At 42.6% G+C, this 24,888-nt stretch overlaps 2 protein-coding genes across 3 annotated transcripts in view; one reads left to right on the top strand and one right to left on the bottom strand.

Moving 5' to 3' along the window:
- LOC141014246 (aspartyl/asparaginyl beta-hydroxylase-like) overlaps positions 1-11,130 on the bottom strand; it is a 34,759-nt gene extending 23,629 nt beyond the window's left edge. The window contains exons 1-3 of one of the 2 annotated variants that reach the window (XM_073487961.1): positions 10,938-11,130; positions 5,456-5,668; positions 656-724 (exon numbers count right to left, since the gene is read on the bottom strand). In XM_073487961.1, the coding sequence (XP_073344062.1) occupies positions 656-724; positions 5,456-5,668; positions 10,938-10,977 (322 nt within the window). In that variant the 5' untranslated portion in view covers positions 10,978-11,130. The remainder of the gene's footprint in view (positions 1-655; positions 725-5,455; positions 5,669-10,937) is intronic. The other variant, XM_073487962.1, reaches the window with a different exon arrangement.
- Positions 11,131-16,611: 5,481 nt separating this feature from the next.
- Positions 16,612-24,888, top strand: part of LOC141014356 (sodium channel protein type 3 subunit alpha-like) — a 261,166-nt gene continuing 252,889 nt past the window's right edge. Inside the window, 1 exon segment of the mRNA XM_073488095.1 lies at positions 16,612-16,638. The gene's annotated coding sequence lies outside the window, so the exon portion shown is untranslated.

Here is a 24,888-nt window from a genome sequence, read left to right on the forward strand (position 1 = left end):
TCACTCCCATGCCAAATGACTGCAGTGATCGTGATGTTTCTCAATCAGAATGTTATTGAGTGAAAACAGAAAGACCCTCTGGTTGAATGACCCTCGCTGTCCCCCATCACTCTGCTTTATACCGAGCTGGACTAGAATTTAAAACCCTTAATGTACAACACACCTGATGACTTTACGCACATGTACTTTATATATATCTATATATTTTTGTGCAGTCCAACCACATTTCAATGGGTTAATTCACAGTTAAGTTGAATTATTTTGTCTAACTTGTGTTCAGTTGGACTATAAGAAGAAAACCAAACAGAAAGTGAAGCATTATTATCAGTTAGTACAGGCTGCCAAGTCCTTTTTTTACACCTCCTACAAACTCACAACAACTGAACTATGAACTTCAACATCATCAGGATGCTGATTGTTCTGGTAACAAAACAGGCGATCGGAAAAATTCATGACTGTGAGTTGACACACAATCAAGACCCACTGACATACAGATCTGCCTGATCTCACTCGCTGCTTTAGTAGGGTTCAAACCAGAGAGAGAACCTGGTTAATGTTAAAACTGAGGCACTGTCACACGACTGTAAACCACATCAGTTTCTCAGGCACCACACAGAGAAAACAGGCACAGTCAAAAGAATTAAAGTGGACTTGCCGAGCAGAACTTTAGCATCTTCCACGTCAAAGTCTCCGTCTCCGTCTGTGTCGTAGGCCGTCAGCTTCCCTGGGGGAGGAAGAGGAGGAAAGGAAGGCTGAGCGACACACATATACAGCATCCCATCATCGACACAAACACGCTCATGGATATTTTAAATGTGTAAATGTCCAAATAGAAATAGTCTTTAAATATATGCCTGTGCAGTTGGTGAATATGCTGTGAATAATAAAGGTAATAAGGCACATAATTAATGTTGGAAATGATATTATCAGGACATATATGGGTCTTATTACCTAATAACTAAAATATAAAACATGGTGATATTACGGTGACCCCTGACCTACACAGCACCCGGACTCAACACAGACTGCATGTGTTCATGGAGCTGTAAGGAGCTTTAGATTAAAAGCTCAACCACAAAGAAATGTTTCTTGTCTAAATCAACCTGTGTAGAGACTGCGGTTGTGCAAAAACCTAAAACTGAGATCTGACCTGGCCTGTACCCAAGTCTGTATTTATACTTTACTACATTTTATTGTAGTAGTAGTATTAGTAGTAGTATTGTATTGAGTTAAACAACGGAGATGACACTCTGAACACACCTGAACTAAAACCTAAAAATGTTCGCAGCAAAATGATTTCGTGTCAGGAAGCAGAACTCTGATTCTTGTACAAACTATTAATAAGAACACGGAACACAGCTCATGAATAGCAGCGGTATGTCAAAGTGCATGAAGCATTCATTTAAAACAGTGAAGCTATAGGAAGAGGAAGGATGTGGTGGAGGACGACGATTTCTGAACTGATGTCAGTAACTTTTCACATGGTGTCTGTCATCTTCTGTTTTCTGTCATCACAAAATCTTATTTCAAAATCTAAATTCACTCCAAATACGAGTCTCTGTGGTTTTTTGTCAACCATCACATTACAAGTTTTTGGAGCTTGATGTTGTTAAGTTTATAGTGCATGGTATGATTAAAGTTGGTAGCTTGATGCATTTAGTGTTCAGTCTACAGTTGCCATATAATCCAAGTTTATGAGATTTGTTTTTATAAGTTACAAGTGGGTTTATGTCTGGAAGGATCTGCATGTAATGTGTAATGGCATGAGGTACAACAGAAATATGTCAGAGTGGCTGACTTTCCACCAGCGGGTAGAGACTGGAATTAGGAATGAAATAGTGTTCGAGCTGGTGCAAACAGAGTATTTTAAAGCTCAAAGCTCAAACAAGCCCCGGTAAAGATCCTGTTGTGTGGTTCAGGTTGTCTGCGCAGGTCAGTCACCTCTCTGCCTGCTGAGTGTCTTTTTTCCGTTTGCCTATTTTGGCTTTAGTAAGAAACCACATTGAAATTAGCACCAAACAAAATGCGTTTCAGTTTCCATTAAGTCACCTCTGTTGCGCTCTTGCTCTGTCTGTCTCTTCTTATAATAGATCTGTGGTCGATTTCATTGCCGTTAACACCACCACCATCGTCGCTTTTCCTGTGTGAAGCACTTGTCAAACTGCCCCGGATAAAAAACTCAGGTGAACATGTGGAGGTTTTTGTTGGTGACATCAGTAAATGTGAATAAAACAAATTGGTATTTTGTATCATGTATTCCCGAGGAAAGATCACTGGATCGACTGACAAGTGAAGTAAATAACATTGATGATCTCGTTACAATCAAATGTTCAAAAACCTCATGTCCTGGAATTAACGTGGAAGCCATTTGCCCTGGCTCAGGTTGTTGGTTACGGATGCTTTGGGTCCTGTGGGCTCGGAGGTGCGAGGTGGGGCCTCCATGGATCACACTTGCTCTGACACGTCCGATAGATGCTTCGACCCGGCCTCCAAATTCCCAATGCGATTGAGCATCTGTTGGGCATCCCGGAACAAGTCCGATTCCATGGAGGAGCCACTATGGATCACAGTTGGTTCTGACCCCTCGAAGTTTGGACACAGGACCTCTGTGGTGTGTGATACCAGGGTGTTGGTAATGGAACTTTTGAGTTCAAATAGGATAGGCCACTGCCATCAAGGAGTGCTGCTGCCATGAGGGGGTGTACTTGGTCTCCATGGGTGGATGCATGTCAAACACCTAAGCACTGTTGCAGAAGTACAGCCCCTCATGACAACTGCACTCCCTCCAGCAGGACAGCGCAACCCGCCACCCTGTAAAGAACGCTTGGCAGAAGCCTGAGGAATGTGGCAAAGAACCAAAGGTGTTTGACATGCATCCACCCATGGAGACCAAGTACACCGACCATGACCGACCTCCATGGATTGGACTTGTTCCGGCACATCCCACGGAGGTCGGTCCAATCCACATTGGATCAGGTTCTGACTCATCAAGGCATGGATGCAGAGCCCTCAGGGGTTGTCCCATGGTGTCTTTCATCATTGTTGGCGGATCCTTTGAGTAATGTGGATTGCGAGGTGGTCCTACGTGGATCAGACTTGTTCCCGCATCTCCCCTTGATGCTCAACCGGATTGGGATCTGGGGAATTTAGAGACTAAATTGACGGCTGATGAAGCTGATCAGTTTTCGCGGTGATGCAGGGTGCATTGTCCTGCTGAGGGAGGCCACTGCAATCGGGGGAGTGCCGTTGTGAAGAGGGGGTATACAGTACTTTGTCACGTAGTTTGGGTGGGGGGTGCGTGTCAAGTGGCATCCCACATGAATACCAGGACCAAAGGTTTCCCAGCAGAACACTGCATTATAATCAATGTTATTCACTTCACCTGTCAGTGATTTTAACGTTGGCTGATCAGTGTAACCTCATAGACCATGTTCTATTTACGGACAGAAAGAGCTTTTATTAGACGGTTCTTAGTTCTTCTTTACTGACCTACATCTGTAGTTTCCCCTGAATGGTAAGTATTCATCAACCTACAGTACATTTTCTTACTCTATCCAGTTTCTGAACCATCTTAGCTTTGACCTTAACTCTTTTAACCCCATCTATCCTATTTGAACCCAACTCACTATGTTTCTTGGAGTAGTTTGATGACACAGATGGCTCTGATGGAAGCACACAGTGTAATATGGAAATGTAAAAAGATGGTGGATGTTTAAATCTTGAGACCATACCTTGTAAAACTTCAGAAAAGTTCATATGAAACTCCTTAGCTCTGGCTGCATGCAGAGACAACACACAGAGAGAACAGAGGAAGAGAAGACGGGAGGAAGAAGACAGAAGCCACAAGAGATTATAGCATTGCAGATTGAATCTCAACCTCTGTTTGCAGTGAAAGAGGACTGAATTAGTATAAAGCAACACAGAATGACAGAGAAGACACGGGGCTGCAAGATGTGTCACTTCATCACTTCATCAGTGTTTTAAAAGCTACCAAAAATTACATTTAGACTGCAGCTGCTTCACAAATCCATAAAAGATCTCTGTAAAAGAAGATAAGCTCAACATCTCTGACACTGTCGGGGTTTCCTCTGGTGCCAGTCAGGTAATCATCTTCCTCCTCTTCAAGTGTGCGCAAGAAGGCGGTGATGGAGAGAAAAAGAAGACTGGGAGAATCACCAGTCCTACTTCTGATTTTTGCTGATCGAAACTGAAAGCTCATGTCATTTTTTTTGTCAAAATTGTGACACCCCTACTTGTAGGAAGGGTACGCAAGAAAAAGTCCCCTCGCAGCAAAGAGTAAAATATATAATTCAGGTTACCGGCCCATGTCAAGCTCTGGTTTTAGAATATATATATAATGCAGCACTGAAACACTTTAAACATCACAAGTAGGTTAACATTGTTGTCATTATTTAACCTGAACAGGGAACTCTGGGAATATAATATAATGTGTGAGATGCATCAATAAAGTGTCAAACATGCAGCAGCTCACAGGTCAAATGGGAGATGAAGCTTGAGATAAGATAATGTGACTGGCTCATGTGACTGTGTGTGTGTGTGTGTGTGTGTGTGTGTGCGTGCATGTCTGTCTGTCTGAGAGGAAGAGGTTGTGAAAGCCATGTATGACTGTCATAACCACATGAAGATAGAAGCAGGCGCCTATGTGAAACCAACATTTTTTTTAAACTTTCAGTGCAATGTCTGCGTGTGTGTGTGTGTCTGCGTGTGTGTGTCTGCGTGTGTGTGTCTGCGTGTGTGTGTGTCTGCGTGTGCGTGTGTCTGCGTGTGCGTGTGTGTGTGTGTGAACCATATCGAGTCACAGTTGAGAAATGGAAATGAGGCCAACAAATGTGACAACACGACATTGTTTGTTTTTGCTCCGGCTGAAGCATGAGAGTCACTCACGCTTGTCGTGTTTCAGTTTGTCTCATTTCTTCATATTGTTTCAGACATTAATATTTATGTTTGTCAAACAACAACCTAATTTAGTCAGGTGGAGTTTTGTAGTCCACAAAACGTTTCTGGTCCTGAGATCCCAAATCGATTTGACCCTTGACACACAGTTGAGCTCGTGCACCCACTTCAGACAGTGTGCACGCTGCTGGACGAGCTGTATGAAGCCATTTTATGTTGTTTTTCTTTTTTTGGGGGGGAGAATGCTGCAACGCTGTTTTACTGTGAAGCTCCAGAAATGTTTTGTGGACTACAAAACTTCCCCAGAGTAGATGAGGACTGAGTTTACATTTTTGGGTGAACGTATCCTTTAATGCAGTTATAAACAAGCCGTAACAGCACGAACAGTCCCTGCTGACCTCAGTGCAGGTGGTAAAAAAGCCACAACAAGCTGAATCAATGTGTTCGCTGATGAAACTGCTGCAGTCATCTGTGATTCAGCTGATTTCTTAACCCAGTTCATCTCTGCACATTACACGATGATCAGACTGCTCTTACGTACCGACGACACTATCGTAGTCCACGATCTCGAAGTAGACCACAGCCACAGAGCTCCAGACTCCCAGCAGAGCCAGGACCACAAACCAGGTAAACATGGAGTACTTCGGACCTCCTCCTGCGTCTCCTCCTCCTCCTCCTCCTCCTCCTCCTCCTCCTCCTCCTCCCTTCTCTGTCCTCTTTCCATTCTTGCTTTCCACTGGTGGCGTCTTCCCCTCTGAGGACATGAAAATGTTCACATTAAAAATTGTTTATCATATTTCTTACTCCACTGCATTTAAGTCACCTTTTTTTTTTGTAGTCAGTAGCATGCAGTATGAGGACTGTTGCTATGGTTACCTGGTTTAACCGCTGTCTGTAACTATGATTGAGGAGTCAATGTTACACACACCAGGTTATGTCCTCACTTTACAGGTCGACAGAAGGCCGCAAGTAACTTACACAACATAAAACTCAGAGACTTTAATGCAAAAAACAAGAACTACCGAAGTGTGTTATGATGATATACTGTATACACACTGAAGAATTCAAATTAGTGTTATTAAAACTACATATATTTTAAGTTTAAATGCATTTTTGTATCTGTCACAACAAAGTGTTTTGTGGAATTATAATAAAACGTTTGTTCAAGCAAAAAAAAAACATTATAATATACTTTTTTATATATACTGTTATCATTATAACTGATAACAGTATATTTATTTCCCCTTCTTTAGGCCTGGGAGATAAAAGAATAGCAATATGTATAAGCGATAGACATGTCATCGAAAGCATTAAGAAAATAATTAGATAAAATGTTAAATAATGCAAACCAACATGAAAGCACATAACCAGATCCTGGCAGGAGACAGACACTGGGCAGATCGACCCAGGAATAGAGTGAGAGACACAGAGTCAACATGACCCTGACGGAGAGAGAGAGAGAGAGAGAGAGAGAGAGAGAGAGAGACAGAGAGAGAGAGAGAGCGAGAGAGAGAGCGAGAGAGTGAGAGAGAGAGAGAGAGAGAGAGAGGGAGAGAGAGAGATTTGACAACAGCTGTTTGTCCTCCATCACTGCAGCTGAAACGACTGTAGCTAATGACAACAGATGTCTGCTTTTATATCACAATCACATCTAATTAGTGCTCGAGATAGAAACCAGGAATAGCCTGGTGTTTTATCAGACTCTTAGTTTGGTACAAAAGTGCACTGAAGCAATGGGAGCGGTTTCCTCACTGTGACTGAATGGACAGCGGCGATGCGACAAGTGTCCCAAAGACATTTTCATGGGTTCAGATGGCTGTTACACAACATGTGTTAACAGAAGAGGTGGAGTTACACAGTGTGAGGAGCTATTTTAGAAGTATTCAGATGGTATCAGAGGTAAAGGTCCTATTTACTTTCTCATACATAATGCTGAGCTCTTCAAGTCTTGGATGGACAGAGAACCCTCCTGGTTGAATCATCAGTGCAGAAAATGGACCACTGGGTGGGAAAATATCTGGTTCTTTGATGGAAAGTGAAAAGCTTGTGGACATGAGCCCAAAAAGAAGAACGACTACGACTCCCAAGGGGATATATATGGATATTTACACCCAAGCAGCTCATGAATAGTAGTGACCCTGAGGGGAGCATCAGAAGACCAGGAGGGAGGCTGAAGAAGTTGGAGTGTTTACCAGGGAAACTACAGCCCATATACCATCACATCAACCACAGCTACACTATAGGTTACCAGTCGGAGTAAAGTGTAGAGAATGCAACCAACGAAGCTTCCAGTTGGAGGTGGAGTAGTGAAGGTCTTGCAAGAAAACCAGGGGGATACATGATGAGGTCCAGACTGTTGCAACTCAGAACTAGAACATTTCCAACCTCCTACTACAACATTTTTTTACCATGACTTCACGAGGGAGTAGTCGTCTGATGTTACACAACAATGGCATCATGGGAAGGGGATGTCATTATTTTACAGTCGACCAAGTTTTATCTTCACTTCTGGCGTCTTGCATCTGGAACGCTTTGAGGTCGGAAGCTGGAAGTTTCAACAAGGAAATTCTGACCTCCAACACGGCACAAACTGTTGGCCTGAATAAAAGCCCAACACAGCTCTGTTGCTGGGGGGCTTTTACTGTGAAAGAAATTGCTGTAGGTGTTGAGTTTGTATTGAAAGCATGCTGCTCACCATGCAAGGTCAAACCAAACCAATAAACCCACAAAGAACCAAACTGACTGAGCTGCAAAACAAACTAAACCTAATTAGATCTGTTTTGACATGTGTCCACCAATGAATCATTGAGCTCTACTCCTCATAACCTACCATGCCAAACCAAACCAATCCATGCCAAAACAAGCTCATAAACCTTTCCTACCTGGCTCCTCTACGACAGGCTGCACTTCCCCCTTCGTCTGCGGGACCTCCTCCTCATTGACGCCTCCTAACCAAACCAAACCAGGCCAGATAAGAACCAAGCCCAGACCAAACCAGGTCTATTCACACTCTGATCCTACCTGTCTCCTGGACCACGGGCTCCATCTCTTCCTGTATCAGCGGCTCCGCCTCCTCCTCATACACCTCCTCTTCAGTGTACACCTCCTCCTCCTCCTCCTCCGTCTCGGCGTGGACCTCCTCTACAGGAACTGAGGAGGGCGAGGAGGAGTAGGAGGAGCCATACTGCCGGTAGCGCTGCATTGACCGTCTCAGGTCTCAGCCGAGGCAAAAAAACAGGACGAAGCCAGACCAGAACCAGGCCGGACAGGGACCAGTGCAGACAAACCCTCCTGACCAGATAAACACAGTGGGCTGAACGCTAAACCACCATCAGAATAAATAAAATATCTCAGAATATGAAGTGATGGGCCTTCGATGTTCAAGTAAAGAAAGAGAAATTACCAATGTATCTACAAAAACTTTTCAGAAAGACAAAGCACTTAAAGAAAAGAGCAGTTTAGAAAGTACACGGGAAATCAATGAGGTGATGAAAGGCGATAAAAACAATCCGGAAGAACAAATAATCCAAATTAGCGATCATCCAAACAGCCAACAGATCAATGGAAAGCAATGCACGGAGAGAATGACTGAAAGTGACGGAGCGAGCGAGGCAGGAGAAAGAAAGAGCTCCTCCTCCTCCTCCTCTTCCTCCCAGCAGTGCTACAGTCTGCTGGTCATCCAGAACCTGATCCCCACTATTATTAGAGCTGACAAACCCAGGGACACTGTGTGTGAGTGTGTGTGTGTGTGTGTGAGTGTGTGTGAGTGTGTGTGAGTGTGTGTGAGTGTGAGTGTGTGTGTGTGAGATGCCAGAGAGGACAGAATACCCCACAGAATAACCTTGACACTTGTTTGTTCACACACACACACACACACACACACACACACACACACACACACACACACACACACACACACTGCTGTGTGTGGTACACTGTCGATATGTCACCATAACTGAAGGGACAGTACATGAAGTTTTAATGTCCCGCAGCAGACGATGTTATAACTCACAGGGTTGAAGTTGAACGCTGGTGAATCACCAGGTGAAGATCTGTTGGAAATAATTTGCCTGAGACTTTGTATCAACATCACTTTACTGTAACGCAGCCTTTAAAACCAGGACACAACAAGACTTATGTCATATACTGATATCCAAAATCTGAGACGATATAGTATGGATATATTGACCAGCCCTACATAAAATCATTTAAACCAATATAACCATGATTTCAGTACCTGGCTCTGCTCTAATTTGCATTCCCATACTCACTGATGGTGGTCAGAGCAGAGGCGAGTGCAAGTTTCCCACTTTACACACACAATGCTGACGTGAACACGAAGCACTCATGTTAACTTATTTCTGGATGACTGGCACATCCATTATTAGCACTTTGATTAATACAGCCGGGAACAAAAGGCACTGAGAAGTTTGAGAAGATGCACGAGTAAAGTAATAAAGCGGTAAACAGAAAGGTAATGTCAACTATTGATCCTCTCGTACTGATCATTGGGTAAAGACACACCAACAGCAAAAACAACTGAGACAGCGAAAAACGTCTCTCGTTTTGCATCAGAAAACTTAAATGAGTTTCCGAGATGTCGCGTTATACTGATATTGACGATAACCGTCATATTAAAGAAATGAAATATTGATATAATGTTATATTGTGTAAATAATACAGCACAGATGAGAGGCCTTGTGGGTGTTTTGTCAGTTCAGTTCACCCAGTTGTCTTTTCCTTATTCATTAAATAAAACTGTTTGTTTTGAAGGCTTTTTTACAGTTATGGTTATAGATTCCCTCTACACTTCTCTACACTTAATATTTACAATATTAATGAGGTTGTCAGAGGAAAATATGGTCCCAGAGCAAAGTAAAACAGTATAAACTGTGTTGTCCTTTAAGGTCAGTTTGTTTATTCAGTTTATTCATCGTGAAAACAAAGAGTTTGATTATTTAGTTTGTTCAGGCAGCAAAAAAAAAAATCAGCCTATGAATCTTTCTCTTCTGATTAAAATGTATTTCCCAAGACTACAGACTGCTCCTTTAATTAGGATGTTATTCAGATATCACAACACAACTGTGACAACCACAGGAATGACTGTAATGTCAACAAATATGGAAAAGGGTCATTGAACTCAACACTGCCTTAGACACAACACCACAAACGTGTTTTCTACCTTAATAATCAGGATGCAGATGTGTTATGATTGTAGAATAACCTGAGAGGTTTGTGTCAGGCTCATAAACGTGTCAGTGAGCTGAGTACAGCGGGTTTATCTGAGGCAGCTGTGGACTCCATCACCATCCACCATGATGCTGCCTGGTGAAAGTTAATAGCTTGTTAGCTCCTGATAGCAATGATCACTGAGTTAGCTGGGTTAGCTTCGCGTCATTAGCAGGGCAGGCTCCATGCTAAGTGCTAGCATCCACACAGAGCATCATTTTTATTTAATCTCAGTGAAATTAGACAGAGTCAGTCCTCTGCATTCAGGGGATTTTGACAGCTAGCAAAACACGGCTAAAATGGCCCAGTTTTCTTGTATCGCGAGAACGTCAAACCAGACTCTATTCAAAAATCCGCCAATTAAATGTGTTTTTGCTCAGTGGAAGAGCAAACGCCTGAGAAATCACGAAAAAAAAACATTGACGTAAACGTATAGCATCCACTGCTCAATTCGGCGTGGATAACATACTCAAAATATCTGTACTTTGATCAAAATCTTAAGCCTCACTGCGGGTTAACGCTGCTTCTGGACGCCCAGCAGGACGCACTTCACGCCAGCAGAAGACCGTGGGAACCAGCGGCGGTCCAGCGGTGAAAGCTGTAGTTTGTGCCGCATACTGTGTCGCTATGTCAGCCGCATTGAACAAACGCATCTTAACCGACCACAAGCTAAAACATATTCGGGTTTAACCGCCCGGAAAACTGCTTCAAATAGCTGAATATGACATGGAAATATGTACAGAGGCGCGTCCAGGGTCGGAGGATCCAGCGAAGAAAAAGGGCAACTTACTGACCTTTTTTTGAGTGGGTTTTGGGGGTCTTTCTCTGGACCATCGCTTCGTAACTTCTCCGATGAAGATGTTCAAGTGAAGCAGCTGAGAAGCAACAAGCTGGCTGAGCTGTAAATCTGTCAGAAACGCGGACAAAGTGGACGCTGCTCTGTGTTTTCTGCTCTCATTGATGAAGCGACGACTTCACCGAGAAATCACGTCCTCACTTGGATACCAGCAAAGCCAAAGTCCATAGTAACCGTGACTGACCTTACATTCCGCCAATCAGAGCCGCGGAACCGGCTCACGGGCGGGGCTAGAGGCGGGCTCTGGTGAGTTTGGACCAATCAGGTTGCAGCACAGCTTCCCAGTCTCGTCCTCGTCTTTGGAAAGGAGCAAAAACGTGGCAGGAGAAGAGGAGTTTGAAACATCTGGGCGGAGACGTGACAGGAGGACACATAATGATTAATGTAACTTTATTTGTGTAGTTTATAAGTGTAAAGGCACAGGCTTAATATAGAAGACAGAATGAATAGCAAAACAAACTGAATCACATTATGAGGTAGAAAAATGAATAAAGCTAATTAAAGGTCAAACTGTGCAAACACATTTTCTTCTATAAACTTTAACTTTGCTTCTCTCCCTTCTCACTTATTGTGAGGATGAAGCCATTATCAAAAGCTCTCATCATCCTCACCTCACCATCATCATAACCATCACCTCTTTATGAGTAATCAGCTGTTATGAGCTGATGGGTAAAGTGAGCAGCTCCCCCTGCAGTACTGTACCATTAAGAGCTTGTATTTGAATTATTGTCTTCAAGTCTTATTGTCTTCCACCACATGTGCCTGTGTGTGTATGTGTTTAATACTCTGGTTCATGCACTCGTCTCAGTCAGGTTCGACATAAACACTGTGCAGCCTCGTATGAAGCAGTTTATCTTATTTATTTATTACAGAAAAAGGTTGAATATCAGCTCTGATCATCGGTCGACCCATAGCATGCATTGTAAACATACATGTACATTTATGTGTAATTTTCTTTTACTTGTATTTTTGATACTCAAGTACATTTAACATCAGATACTTTACTTTTACTCGAGTGTGACGTTTGGGTACTTTTTACAACACTGTCAGTTTGTCACACACATTCAACATTAACACATCTGGAGATACGTGGTTTTCACTGGACAGAAATGTAATCTGAAAAGTAACTAGTAACTAAAGCTGCCAGACTAATGTAGTGGAGTAAAAAGTACATGATTTACCTCTGAGATGTAGTGGAGTAGAAGTATAAAGCTGCATAAAATGGAGATAGTCAAGTAAAGCTCCTTGAATTTGTACCTGTACAGTACCTGAGTAAATGTACTCAGTTACTTTCCAGGCTACAAACACTGATAAATGATGATTATGTAGTCAAATACTGAGGAAGTGTTTTGTAATCATCTCACTTCCACTCTGCTACATTTTGGAGGCAAATATTGTACTTCTTACTCCGATACATACATGTGAATATATGGATCAGTTACTTTTATTCATACTGTTAATAACTACTGTAAGTGAGACTTTTACTCGAGTACTATTCATCTGTGTGACTTTTACTTTTACCAAACTAATATTTTAACACCATATCTTTATGTAAGTATGACTTTGAGTACTTTACAAAACACTGCCTGAAGCAGAAGACAGATTCAGAAATATAATAAAGGTTTATATCAGATATCTGAGGCGGTGCCTGCTTCGACCTGCAGAGGGCGCTGTAGTACAACATTTGTCAGACTGGCAGTGATGAAGCAGTAAGTAAAAGTATCAGTCAACTCTTCCTCTTTAATCTTGTGGTGAAAATATATTGAATGTTCCAGATTTCTTTCCTACAAGCAAACTTATTATTATTATTTTTAAGAATTAGTTTCTATATATAACAAATAATAGACCATGGACAAAATATATGGAATTTTAGCCGAATAAACTAATCTTTTCTCATTAAGCTGCTGACGCTTAAGGTGTTATTTTCCTGTTAAAATAAGTAATAAATTAGATTTTTGGTCACTAAAGTTACCTGTGACGGCTCATATTACCAAACAGACCAAGTGAAGGAAAACGCTTGGAGAAAAGAAAGAGGCCTCGACACAAAGAAGGAAGTCGTCCATGTGTGGTGACGCAGAGAGAAAAGAGGGGATTGCTAAACAGACAGGAAGTTAGCTAAAACGACGATAATGCTTACAGCAGCTTTAACATAATGTTTGTATTAAAGTTTTATCTCTGTCAAGTTAAAGCTGCAACAATGGACTTCTATCTCTGTTGTTTCTGGCGCCTCCTCTGGTGACAAATGATGACGGGGTGAAACAAAGTAAGCTTTGTCTTAATAGTCTTAATATTACAACTTATCTGCATCTGATGGTCGTTTGCTTCTCATGTAGCCTCGTGCAGAGACATCGGTATTAAATCGAGACTGTTTTATGTTCCCTGTAGTACGTTTAACTAACTTTTGACGTCTTTGTCTTCTGAGAAAACGTCCTCAACAGGGAAGAAAGATCTTCTGTCGCAGCATTCAGAGCATCACTGGACCAAAACAGGAAACTGAGACGGACGTCATCAAACAAATTCATCAAATCTCTTCTGACAAAACTAAAGAATGAAATAATGCAATGACACTTTGGGTTGTCAGAGGACGATTATACAACTTTGAAATGTTAAAACAACACAGAATTTCCACCGAGCCACTTTAACCAGTCGGATCATTTTGTGTTTTGGATTTTTGGAAGAGAACATGAAGGTTTTTGGAGCAGAACTTAGAAAAACTTGCAGTTAACATCCTGTTTTTACTGCTGCTGTCAGTCTGAGTTTATGTAGCTGATCGAAGCTTCACGGCCAGACTGACAGGTGCACGCACACACACACACACACCCACACACACACACACACGCACACACACGTCCATATGCATGACATCTTTACACACTAAGACATGAAGTAAACATACACACAGACAGTTAGATCATGTGTCACATACCAGCCATGATCCATGCATTAACCCCTCGACACACAAATACACACACACACACACACACACACACACACACACACACACACACACACACACACACACACACACACACTGTAAAATCTCATTAACGTGTGAATAGTTTCTTAAATTGAATAAAAACCAAGTCTGGTGTGTAGATTATTTTTCAATCTGTGTATAAGAAACCTGAAGAGATAAAATACAGATGACATGATAATATATTAATATAAAAACCTGCCACATCACACTAACAGATGCCAAACACTAGGGGGAGACTCCTGTACTCCTCATGCTGTGGACTCACTGGAGACAGCAGCATGCTGGGAAACAATCGATGGACAGCAGAGGAAGTGTTTTATTGGTTTGATGAAAGTTTACATTTCTTACATGTGTCTCAATGCAAAAATAGTTTTTTGCATAATATATGGTTGTTTTTTTCATTCTGATCTTTTCTTTGTCTGAAATGATCATCTTAAAGCTCCAGTGAGCAGGAGTTAGGAGGATCTATAGCCAGAAATATGATATTCTTATTTATGTTTTCATTATAGATAATCGGACTAAACTAAACTAAACTGAGAGGCTGTTCAGACCTGGTGTCAACATCTGTCCTGAGTGATGTGACACCACTCAGACCACATTCAGAGTTGGTCTGGACCGCGTGTGACCACATCCTTTCAGCAGTGTGTTCACACACACGTGTGCACTGGACCACACTGAAGAAGAAGAAGAAGAAGAAGAAGAAGAAGAAGCCACATCAACAGGCAGAGTACTCTCACTGTGATGTAACTGACGTGTTTGGTCTCTGTTAACCTGCCAGTGTTAGCAGCAGATGTTTGTGAACACACACACTAGTAACCACAACATCACCAGACTCCCTTAACAAATGTAGTGATTTTAAGAGTTGTCTCATGAGGAGAAACTTAACAAACTTTGTGAAACTCTGTCTCTGACAGACTCTGAATCATTGTCTCCTTCTTGTAAATTCAGCATTAAATGAAAACAGTAAGTTGTGTGTTTCCTTGTAAAAAGTGTCAGTTTGTGGCAGCATGGCTGCACCAGCCTGACTGCTTCTGTGTCTAAAGTGCTGAAGTCTGACCTGCCAACATTTAGCAGCTGTTTGAACACACTGTTTACACTGATTTCACCATTTACACTCAATTTATGAAAGAAGAAACATTTTATTGATGCTAAACATGTCACATTTTACAGATACACTAAACAGTAACCAGTATAGGCGACTTCTTGGACAAGTCACCAGACTCCCTTAACAAATGTGTCAGTTTAGTGAGTTGTTGAGTTGGAGACACTTTATAAACTGTGTGAAACTCTGTCTCTGACTGATTCTGACTTATTTGTTCCTTCTTGTAAATTCAGCAAATGTTCTACATGAACTTCTTTCTGTGTTTGAGTAGAAACACTGTGTCTGTTTGTGAGACTGTGATTACAGCAGACGAGCTGTGTGGAGACATTTGATGTATTTTTGGTTGTTTTACATTTTAAATCAAGTCTCCAGCTACTTCAGTTCTTTAGAGGTGACTTTCATCAGCATGGAGGAGATGATGACTGGAGTTACATTGTTTTTGGGTGAACTGTTCCTTTAAACGCTCCACATACTGAGTGTGTATCTAGGAGTACTGTAGTACTACTGTAGTACTACTGTAGTACTACTGTAGTACTGAGGATGATGAAATACAATACAAAGAGCCTGAGAGCAAACAAACAGCTTTACAGTGAGTTAAAGGTGATCAATGCATGTCAGCTGTGTGTGTGTGTGTGTGCGCGAGACAAACGTGAATTAGGGCGTAACCTCGCGATACTCCCCCTCCTCTCTCTCTCTCTCTCTCCCTCTCTCTCTCTCTCTCTCTCTCTCTCCCTCTCTCTCTCTCTCTCTCTCTCTCTCTCTCCCCCTCCTCTCTCTCTCGCTCTCTCTCTCTCTCTCCCTCCCTCCCTCTCTCTCTCCCCCTCTCTCTCTCTCTCTCTCTCTCTCTCTCTCTCCGCGTGCAGGGGGCGATCAAGCGGCGGGGCTGATGGGAGTCCGGCCGGTCAGTCCCGCAGCCCACCGACCCACAGACGCACCGAACCGCAGCCCAACACTCCGGTCTGACGGCAGAAACTTCCCACTTTTCCCGCCTTCGTGAGTGAATTTCCCCTGAAAATAAAAATAAAAGCAACAGCTGGAGCCGAGGAGGACTTTTATTTTGGAGGAGCGTGTTGTTCTGGTTAATTATCACACCTGAGCGGGATGAGAAGAAATTAAACATCTGTTCCCCGGAGGTGGAGGAGCGTGTTTCTCGGGATTACCGGACGCCGGAGCCGCTCCCGCAGGATTAAAGCGGCTGAAGTTGTGGAGATGCGGGAGGACGCGGGGCGGACGGACTGAAGCAGCCCGGTGCGCACTTTCCCTCCCCGGCTGGACCGGAGCGCGACAGTCCGCTCCCGCTGCTGGAGGGGACACTTCATCAGTGTCACTCTGCTGGATGTAAAAACAAAGCCTCCACCATCATCTTCTTCATCTTCTCCACCTTCCTCTTCCTTCCACACACTTTTCTTCTCCGCGCGGAGTTTGTCGCTCATGGATCCGCCGCTGCGCGCCTCCTCTCCGGATGCGCTCTGGCAGCTGTGAGCGGGGCGCGGTGGAGCGGTGATGGTGTGACAGCGACACAGCAACCAACCCGCAGTTTTTAACGCAGGAGTTTCACATGTGAGTACACGGTTTCATCCCTACGTTGTGTCTGTGTGAAGGTTAACACCGCTGCGTGTCTGTGCGGGGCTGAACTCTGACCTTTCAGCAAAAACACCTGCGACACGGAGCGAGACTCACTTCAGCCCGAGAGGAGGTTTCATTTAATCAGACACATGAACGTGACACGAGTTGTGTTAGTTTGGCACCAGGTGAAGGCGCGTTTGTGGCCGAGATGAGGTTAAAACACGTTAAAATGTGTTAAAACTCCAGTTTGTGCCCGGCTCACACCAGACTCAATGATAAAAATGACTAATTTTCAGAGAAAGCCTCCGTCACGTCTCCAGCCTGAGTGTCTCTGCTCAGTCTGAGGGATTTTCAGATGACGCAGGCTCCTAAAAACACTCCGGCACTTTAAAGTCCACCAGCCTCCCCTCCGTCCCTGTTTTCAGCTACTTTCTCCCTCCAGAGACTCAGTTTCCTCTGTTCCTATGCAACCTCCGCTCCTGATCAGCCGAGCCGAGCCGAGCCGTGCCGTGCCACCACTTTCCATTAATTAACCGGGTCTGTTTATGTAAGGCGTGATACATGCGGGGCTGGCACACTGTGGCCTGTTTGCGTCTCTGGCACAACACTCACATAATGTTCAGCAGAAGCACGTTTGTAGGAACCTTTTTAATATTTTTATTAATATTTATATTAAATTACAATAATTCTGCTGAGACACATCTGATGGTGACTTGAATGTGTCTGTGTCCTCTTTATCTCCTGTAATAGTCATGATTCTGGTCCATTCTGGCAACAAAGCTGCTAAACATCGTCTTTCCTTCATGTTTTCTGATATTTCTGTAATATTTGGAGGAACTGGAGTGTTTCTGTGGTGCAGTGAGTCAACACAGAGCTCCTATACAGAGAAATGACTCTCACACATTCAGCCTGTTTGCGTCTTTGGCACAATTGTAATATTCAAATAATGTTGAGAAAAAGCTCATAAAATTATTAATTAATATTTTTTTATGAATATTTGTCCTAAATCATCTCCTTACCACTTAAATGTGTCTGTATCGTCTTCATCTCCTGTAATATTCATGATTCTGGTTGAATAGTAACAAAAATTACAACATATCGCCTTTCCTTCATGTCCGGCAGCGTTGTGTTTGTGTGATACACGGCTGTGTGTTTTCAGTGAATCATACAGTGTTTAATGTGACGTTTATACATTTTATTATCACATAATACTTCAGTAAATCACATTAAAAGGGACACTTCAGTATTTTTTATGTCCTAAATTACAGTAATTCTGTAATCACACATATCTGCTGACGAATTTTAGTCGAACGTTCAGTAACAAAACTACTAAACATCGTCTTTACTTCGTGTCTTCAGGTTTACAGAAGGAAATGACTCACTTCATATTAATTAACCAGGTCTGATTATATAAGAGAAGATTCATTGGCACAAATATATTCACATAATATCCAGGAAAAGCATATAAAAGAAACCTTTCAGTATTTTTTATGATTATTTGTCGTAAAATTACAGTAATTCTGCTTCACCAGCGATCTGCTGATGAATTTAATTTTATAAGACGTTTGGTCGAACGTTCAGTAACAAAGCTACTAAATATCGTCCGTCATATCTTCTGATATCACTGTGATATTTATATTTAATATTTATTTGATCCCTGTGTGTTTGGTGATGAGTTCTCCTGTGATGTCCCACAACACAGTGTTACCGTTGTGTTTACAGTGTTTATACAAAGAGTGACTCTTTGGCCTGTTTGTTACTTTGGTACAACTGTAATATTCATGTAACATCCAGGAAAACTGCATAAAAATACTGAAAGGTTTCTATTTAAAGATGATTTGTCCTAAATTACTGTGACACATATCTGCTAATGACTTGAAGGTACCTGTTTCCTCCGTATCTCCCGTAATATTCATGAGCTCGGTCGATATTTTAGTATCGAAACGACTAAATATGGTTTTTCCTTCGTGTCTTCTGATGTCACCACAGTGTCTGTAACATCTGGAGGAACTGAAGTGACGTCTTGTGTGTTCAGCAGAAAACTTTGTGTTGACACCAAGAAAAAGCTCTGAAAGTACACGGTTTTAAATAAGTGTGTGTGTGTGTGTGTGTGTGTGTGTGTGTGTGTTTGCTGGAGAACTGAATCCATTTGGGTCGTAATGGTTTGTCAGTTTCAGTCTGTGAATGTAGAAATATTGAGGCTGTAGCTGACGGGAGTTACCTGATGACCTTTGACCTTCTGGATGAATACCCCCCCCCCCCCCCCCCCCCCCCCCCCACACACACACCTGACAGCGACACGTGACTTCGACTGACGATTATTGTCGCTGTTTCTTTAGTGTCTGATAACTCGATTAGTTTCTTAGTTCATAAAATGTCCGTCAGTGTTTCTCGGAACCAAAAGTATTCAGTTTATTTCATCGAGGAGGAAAGAAAACAGAAAATATTCACTTTTATCTGAAATCTCAGAGACGTCGAGCCGCCTGTATTTATTTTATTTTCCCTTCTCTCTTCTGTCCGTCAGCATCAGGTGACCTTTGAGAACATTAAAGGGTAACTCCACCAGTTTTCCACATTAAAGTGTGTTCACGGGTCTGCTGCGTACGTGAAATCGGTGGTATAAAGTCTTTTGTGCCTCCAGAGGAAGTTGCCGTCACTCAGTGGCTAAGTTGCATTGTGGGTAATGTAGGCGGCAGATTTTAAAGGCAGTCCACTGATCTAACATCGCACTCACATCACACTGTTGGACTCATTATGGACGGTTCAAAAACAAATCGATACAGCAGAACAGAGATATCTCACGTTCTTCTTCCTTCTTAAAACTTGCTGCCTACATTACCCACAATGCAACTTAACCACTGAGCACACTTTAAATGTGTAAAATTGGTGGAGTTGCCCTTTAAGTTTCAGTCTGGCTCATTTGATTTGTCTGAGAATGGATCAATTTACCAGAATAAAAAAAAAAACACCAGTCATTTTTTTCCCCCTAAGCTGAGACAACTTTAGTTTCCTTGTTTTTTTTTGGACTTCTGTATAATTTTTTTTCAACATCTGACCTTCAGCAAGTTACAGACATTATAATAATATTATCCTCAGTGAAAAACAGGTTTAATCTTATATTTCATGTACTGAACGTGTAGATGTGTCGAAAAACATTTCAGGGCGCAAACAGGAAGGTTATTAAATCAGAACAGACGAATAATTCAAGGACAAATAAAAAATATATACACATGTAGAAGAAATAGCTGGTGATTAACTTAATATTAGATAATTAATCGATTAATCGCTGCAGCTCTACTTCCCGGTCGATCCAGATCAGTTTTATATCAGTTATGGGTGTTTTTTTGTTTTTTTTACAGGCTATTAATCAGAAACCGAACGAGCTTCACGTGATTAAAGTTTGTAAAATTAGAGAGTGAACGATGACGTCATAAACAACAGACTTTATTTATATTTACATCGTTTAAACATGTAGTTTGTGTATTTTTGTGAGTTTCTTATAATCATCATCACCTTATACTCGTGACATTACGGTAAAAACTTAACAGACATCTGTGCATCAACGATTGTTCTGATAATTCATGTTAGAAAATGACCCACAGCGGCTTCATGTTGACGACCTCCTCTGAGGGGAGTGTGAACGTCTCAGTAGAAATATTGTGATGATGTGTTTGCTGTAAAGCTGCGTTTACACCTGAACGCATCACCTGCAACAGCCAGAGGTTGACAGCAAGATAGGGTAGGACACAAGGAAGGAAGGAAGGAAGGAAGGAAGGAAGGAAGGTAAGGTAAAAAAGACGAGCGGTGGAAGACAGCTTGGTTTGGTGGGATTGTAAAGAAGCTACAGACTGTAAGGATGAATGACTGGAGGATAGAGGAGCGATCAGGAGGACGGGAGGTCAACAGCGTCCTTGACCCTGCGATTCTATTGGCTGTGGGTTCGGTGGCATGTTTACAACCTTCGGAGAGTTCCTGTCAGCGGCCGAACGTCCTGCCTCCTCAGATCCTCTGCGTCCAGTGAAAGAGACTGAAACGTGTTGAAAGAAAGAGTCTCAGCTCGCTGTCAGACATCAGGCTGCACCTTTAGCCTCGACGCCGAGGAGAAGCTTCAGATGAACAAAAGAGCCGTTTGTGCTGCTTGTAGAGACGTCTGAGCCGAGCTGATGAGTGGCTTTATGTTTCATATAAAAACCAGGTAGCAGCCGATCGTCCAGACTCTGCTGCTCCCGACACGTTGAAAGATCATTTAGGGAACACAAAGGAGAACGAGTTGTGATTTAGCTTCTGCTGCAAGGAGAAAAATATTCTAATATTAAAAGATAAAAGACTGGACGGCAAACTAAGTTCACAAAGACACAAAGATGTGAGAAATACACTTTCTAAGTTCTAATCCTGCGTCAGTGTGTTGACTTTTATTTATTCGTTGTTGCATTTACAGACGCAGTCGGCTCAAAGCTCATTTCATCTGTATTCATCTTCTTTTACCTTTTACTTTAAATAAAGTCCAGAAACTGATCACCTCAGAATAACCAAGTAAAGTAGATTATTAAATTTAAGTTGTTAAAAAGTTTTAACAACTTAAAATGATCAGTCTACTTAACTTGTTGATTTTGAGGTGATCAGTTTCCTCGATTTGTCCGATTTTACAGTTTACTAAATCTGTAAATAAATACAAAAAACACAGGTTTGTGCAGAGTTCAGGGCTCCAGGTACGCCGCAAATATAAGAGGTTTATTTTATAAACCATTGAGTGTGTTTCCACCTTTTTCTTGTTTACAGTCATTCAGGTCATGTTTCACAGGAAGTCATCTGTAGCTGAAACCTGTCGTGACAAAATCAGGTTTTTTTAAAGGAGATTTTGGGACATTTCCAGCTTTGTGCCGACCAAAACTGGATAAATTTAACAGGACAATACCGAGACCTCGGGACGATTTCCAACCGTGTTTGTTGCCCAAATCAGGCGTCTGAAGATGGAAAAAAAAGTTCTTCTAACCAAGTGTTGTTTGAGTCTAAACCTAACCAGAGCCCACGCACAGCGTTGTGACATATGAAACATAAAGTATTAACTTCCACGTGTTTTTGCAGAAACGCACTTGAACATTTATCCCGATGCTTGTGTTCACGCTCTTCCTGGCGGTTTGGTGTGATAGCTTGTGTCGTCCTCCACTGATTATGTAATGAAAGCAGGTGGAGCGAACGCCAACACTCGGCTCGCTCGACCAATCCTGACTTCCTCAAAGACGTTTGTAGTCCAGCCAGAAATGACAGAAACCATTGATCAGGCGTCAAAATAGTTGTCACCTCACTGCGGTGATGTAAAGGTGTGACGGGGTGTGACAGCACGCTCTGACATCACTGATGGGCGTGGCTACAGGTCGACAAACATTCAGTCAGAAGAGACGAGTGTGACGTGATTCTCAGTAGGCTGAAGCTCTGCAGTAGCTGCTGTGTCAACACCTCCACACAGCCCTACAACAGGTGCACCGCCTGCCTCGCATGCATTACATTTGTGTGAGTGTGTGTGTGTGTGTGTGTGAGTGTGTGTGTGTGTGTGTGTGAGTGTGTGTGTGTGTGTGTGTGTGTGCCTATGTGAGCCCATGGGTGTCCAAACCCATATTTGGTGTGTCTGTGTGTCTGCTTGTGTGTAGGTAATGATGTGTGTGTGTGTGCCTGGATGCATCTCAGAGTGTGTGTGTGTGTGTGTGTGTGTGTGTGTGTGTGTGTGTGCGCGCCCCACACGGTGTTGTGCTGTTTGTTCAGTGTTGGAGCAGCAGGCCTGACCTTTCCTGTGCCGGGCGCTGAGACAACACGAGCTGCTGTTTGACGGACGAGGCAGCGCTGTGGCTCTGCGCTCTGACATCAGTCCTGCAGGCTGAAACCAGCTTCCTGCTTATTATCTACAACCTTTGTGCAGTGAAGGCACCGTATGAAACCTGAGAGCTGCTCCGTAGCTTTTTATCACGGAGCCTGAAACAAACCCTCCCGAGCGCTGACAATCCACCGCCCGCCGTTTGCTCTGCATTCATTCCTTCTTTGTGGTTCTTGGGTTTGTTGTCATGGCCATTAACTCCCATGAAAGACTCAGACGCTCTTGTTCGTGTCCTGTGAAATAAACGTGGCCGTCGCAGCCATTATATGAAGGTCGGACAAGTCCCGCCCACTTTAACTGTGTTGAAAAAGCGTCTGTCTGTCATCTCGGTGATCTTTTCAGAGCGTCTGCGCTTCATTAGATATAAATCCATTCAGCGTGATTACTGAGAGAACGACCACATTAATAAAACTCAATACAACGTTTACAATGCTACCTGGCACCGAGGCATTGAGACACACACACACACACACACACACACACACACACACACACACACACACACACACACACACACACACAGGTAATTATTGCTCGTCATGTGTCACCTGCAGTAGATGACCGTCAGCAGCAAGACGTATTTTAGCCACCTAAAAATATATACATCTGTTTAACGTTAAGCAGCCTTTTCTTGTGGCACTTTATTCCGCCTGTGCGTAGGAATACAAAAAGAGTAAACGAGGTAGGAGGAGGGGAAACGTGACAGGAAAGAGGAAAATAAGACGAAAACAAAATGGCTGCCACTTCCTGATCTCCAAAATGCAGGAGAAACCCTAAAATCCACTGTAATATCTTTACTTACTCACTCAAGTGTACTTTATACAACACTGAGAGTAACTAAAGCTGTCAGAGAAATGAAGAAGAAGAAGAAGAAGAAGAAGGAGGAGGAGGATAAAGTTGCATAAAAAGTACAAGTACTCGAGTAAATATACTCAGTTACATTGCACCACAGGCTGCAGCATGTGGTCATCCTCATGTGGAGCTGTGAAAAAGAGAAAAGCAGCTTCAAGATTAGTTTGTGAGAACCAGTGGTCCAGTGTGATCCGGTCCAGTTTACCCAGCAGGACCACCTGAGCTCGGGACGGGAAGCTTCAGACGGAGGGCGGTGACTCAGCGTCGTCACACAGCTTCTCTCCACGTCGTAGCTGAGTCAGGACGGACAGATCTGCTTTAATCTCAGTGATCCTCTCACACGGAGCCGCAGCGCTGACACTTTAATTATCTGTTATTCTGTTAAAGCAGCTCGCAGAAAGACTCTTACAGCGACGCCTTCCACCATTTTACTGGAGACGCCGCAGTCAGCAGAGTGTCAGGAGTTAGGACTCGCTTCATCCTGCCGCTATTGATCCGCTCAGCTTCACAGACGTCTGTTTGGAAAGTTCGATTCGATATCTGTGCAGTCAACTTCTTCTTCTTCCCTCTTCCTCCTTCCTTCTTTCTTCTTCCTCTTCTTCTTCTTCTTCTTCTTCCCTCTTCCTTCTTCCTTCTTCCCTCTTCCCTCTTCCTCCTTCCTCCTTCCTTCTTCCTTCTTCTTCCTCTTCTTCTTCTTCTTCCCTCTTCTTCTTCTTCTTCCTTCTTTCTTCTTCCTCTTCTTCCTCTTCTTCTTCTTCTTCTTCTTCTTCCTTCCTTCTTCCCTCTTCCCTCTTCCTCCTTCCTTCTTCTTCTTCTTCCCTCTTTCTTTCTTTTTCCTTCTTTCTTCCTCTTCCTCCTTTTCTTCTTCTTCCTCTTCTTCTTTGTGGTGTGTTCAAGTGCAGTTCTTTGATGTTGGTTTGGTGTGTGTGTGTGTGTGTGTGTGTGTGTGGTCTACAGGCCTGTTGTTGTCTTTGTTGAAAGCAGCTTGACGGCCTTGTGTTAAAGAAATATAACAGAAAATCAAGTTTTTTATGATGAGGCTGAAAATAAAGTACAAATACTACAGTACAGATACTGCAGTACAGATACTACAGTACAGATACTGCAGTACAGATACTCCAGTACAGATACTGCAGTACAGATACTGCAGTACAGATACTACAGTACAGATACTGCAGTACAGATACTACAGTACAGATACTACAGTGCAGTATTCTAGGATTTGAGTTCTTTAGTAAAAATGTAAATTATTTTGATGAGCACTTTGGACTCAGTTTCATTAAAAAATCGTAGTTTTCAGTGTATTTCATATCAAAACTCACATGAAGGAGCTGCTTTCTGTGCTTCTTTACATTATCATGAATTTGTTGAGTCATCTTTGTGTTAATTTAAACACGTCGACAGTCCCGTGAACTCCAGTAAAAAGTGCTTTTGTTAAATATCAGACTTCTTTACAGCAGCGGGCTTTAAACAAACAAACAGTGATTTCTCTTCAGCAGCAGCTCTGAAGCAGCTGCAGCGGT

The sequence above is a fragment of the Pagrus major genome, chromosome 19 (genome assembly GCF_040436345.1).
Source record: "Pagrus major chromosome 19, Pma_NU_1.0".
Lineage (NCBI taxonomy): Eukaryota > Metazoa > Chordata > Actinopteri > Spariformes > Sparidae > Pagrus > Pagrus major.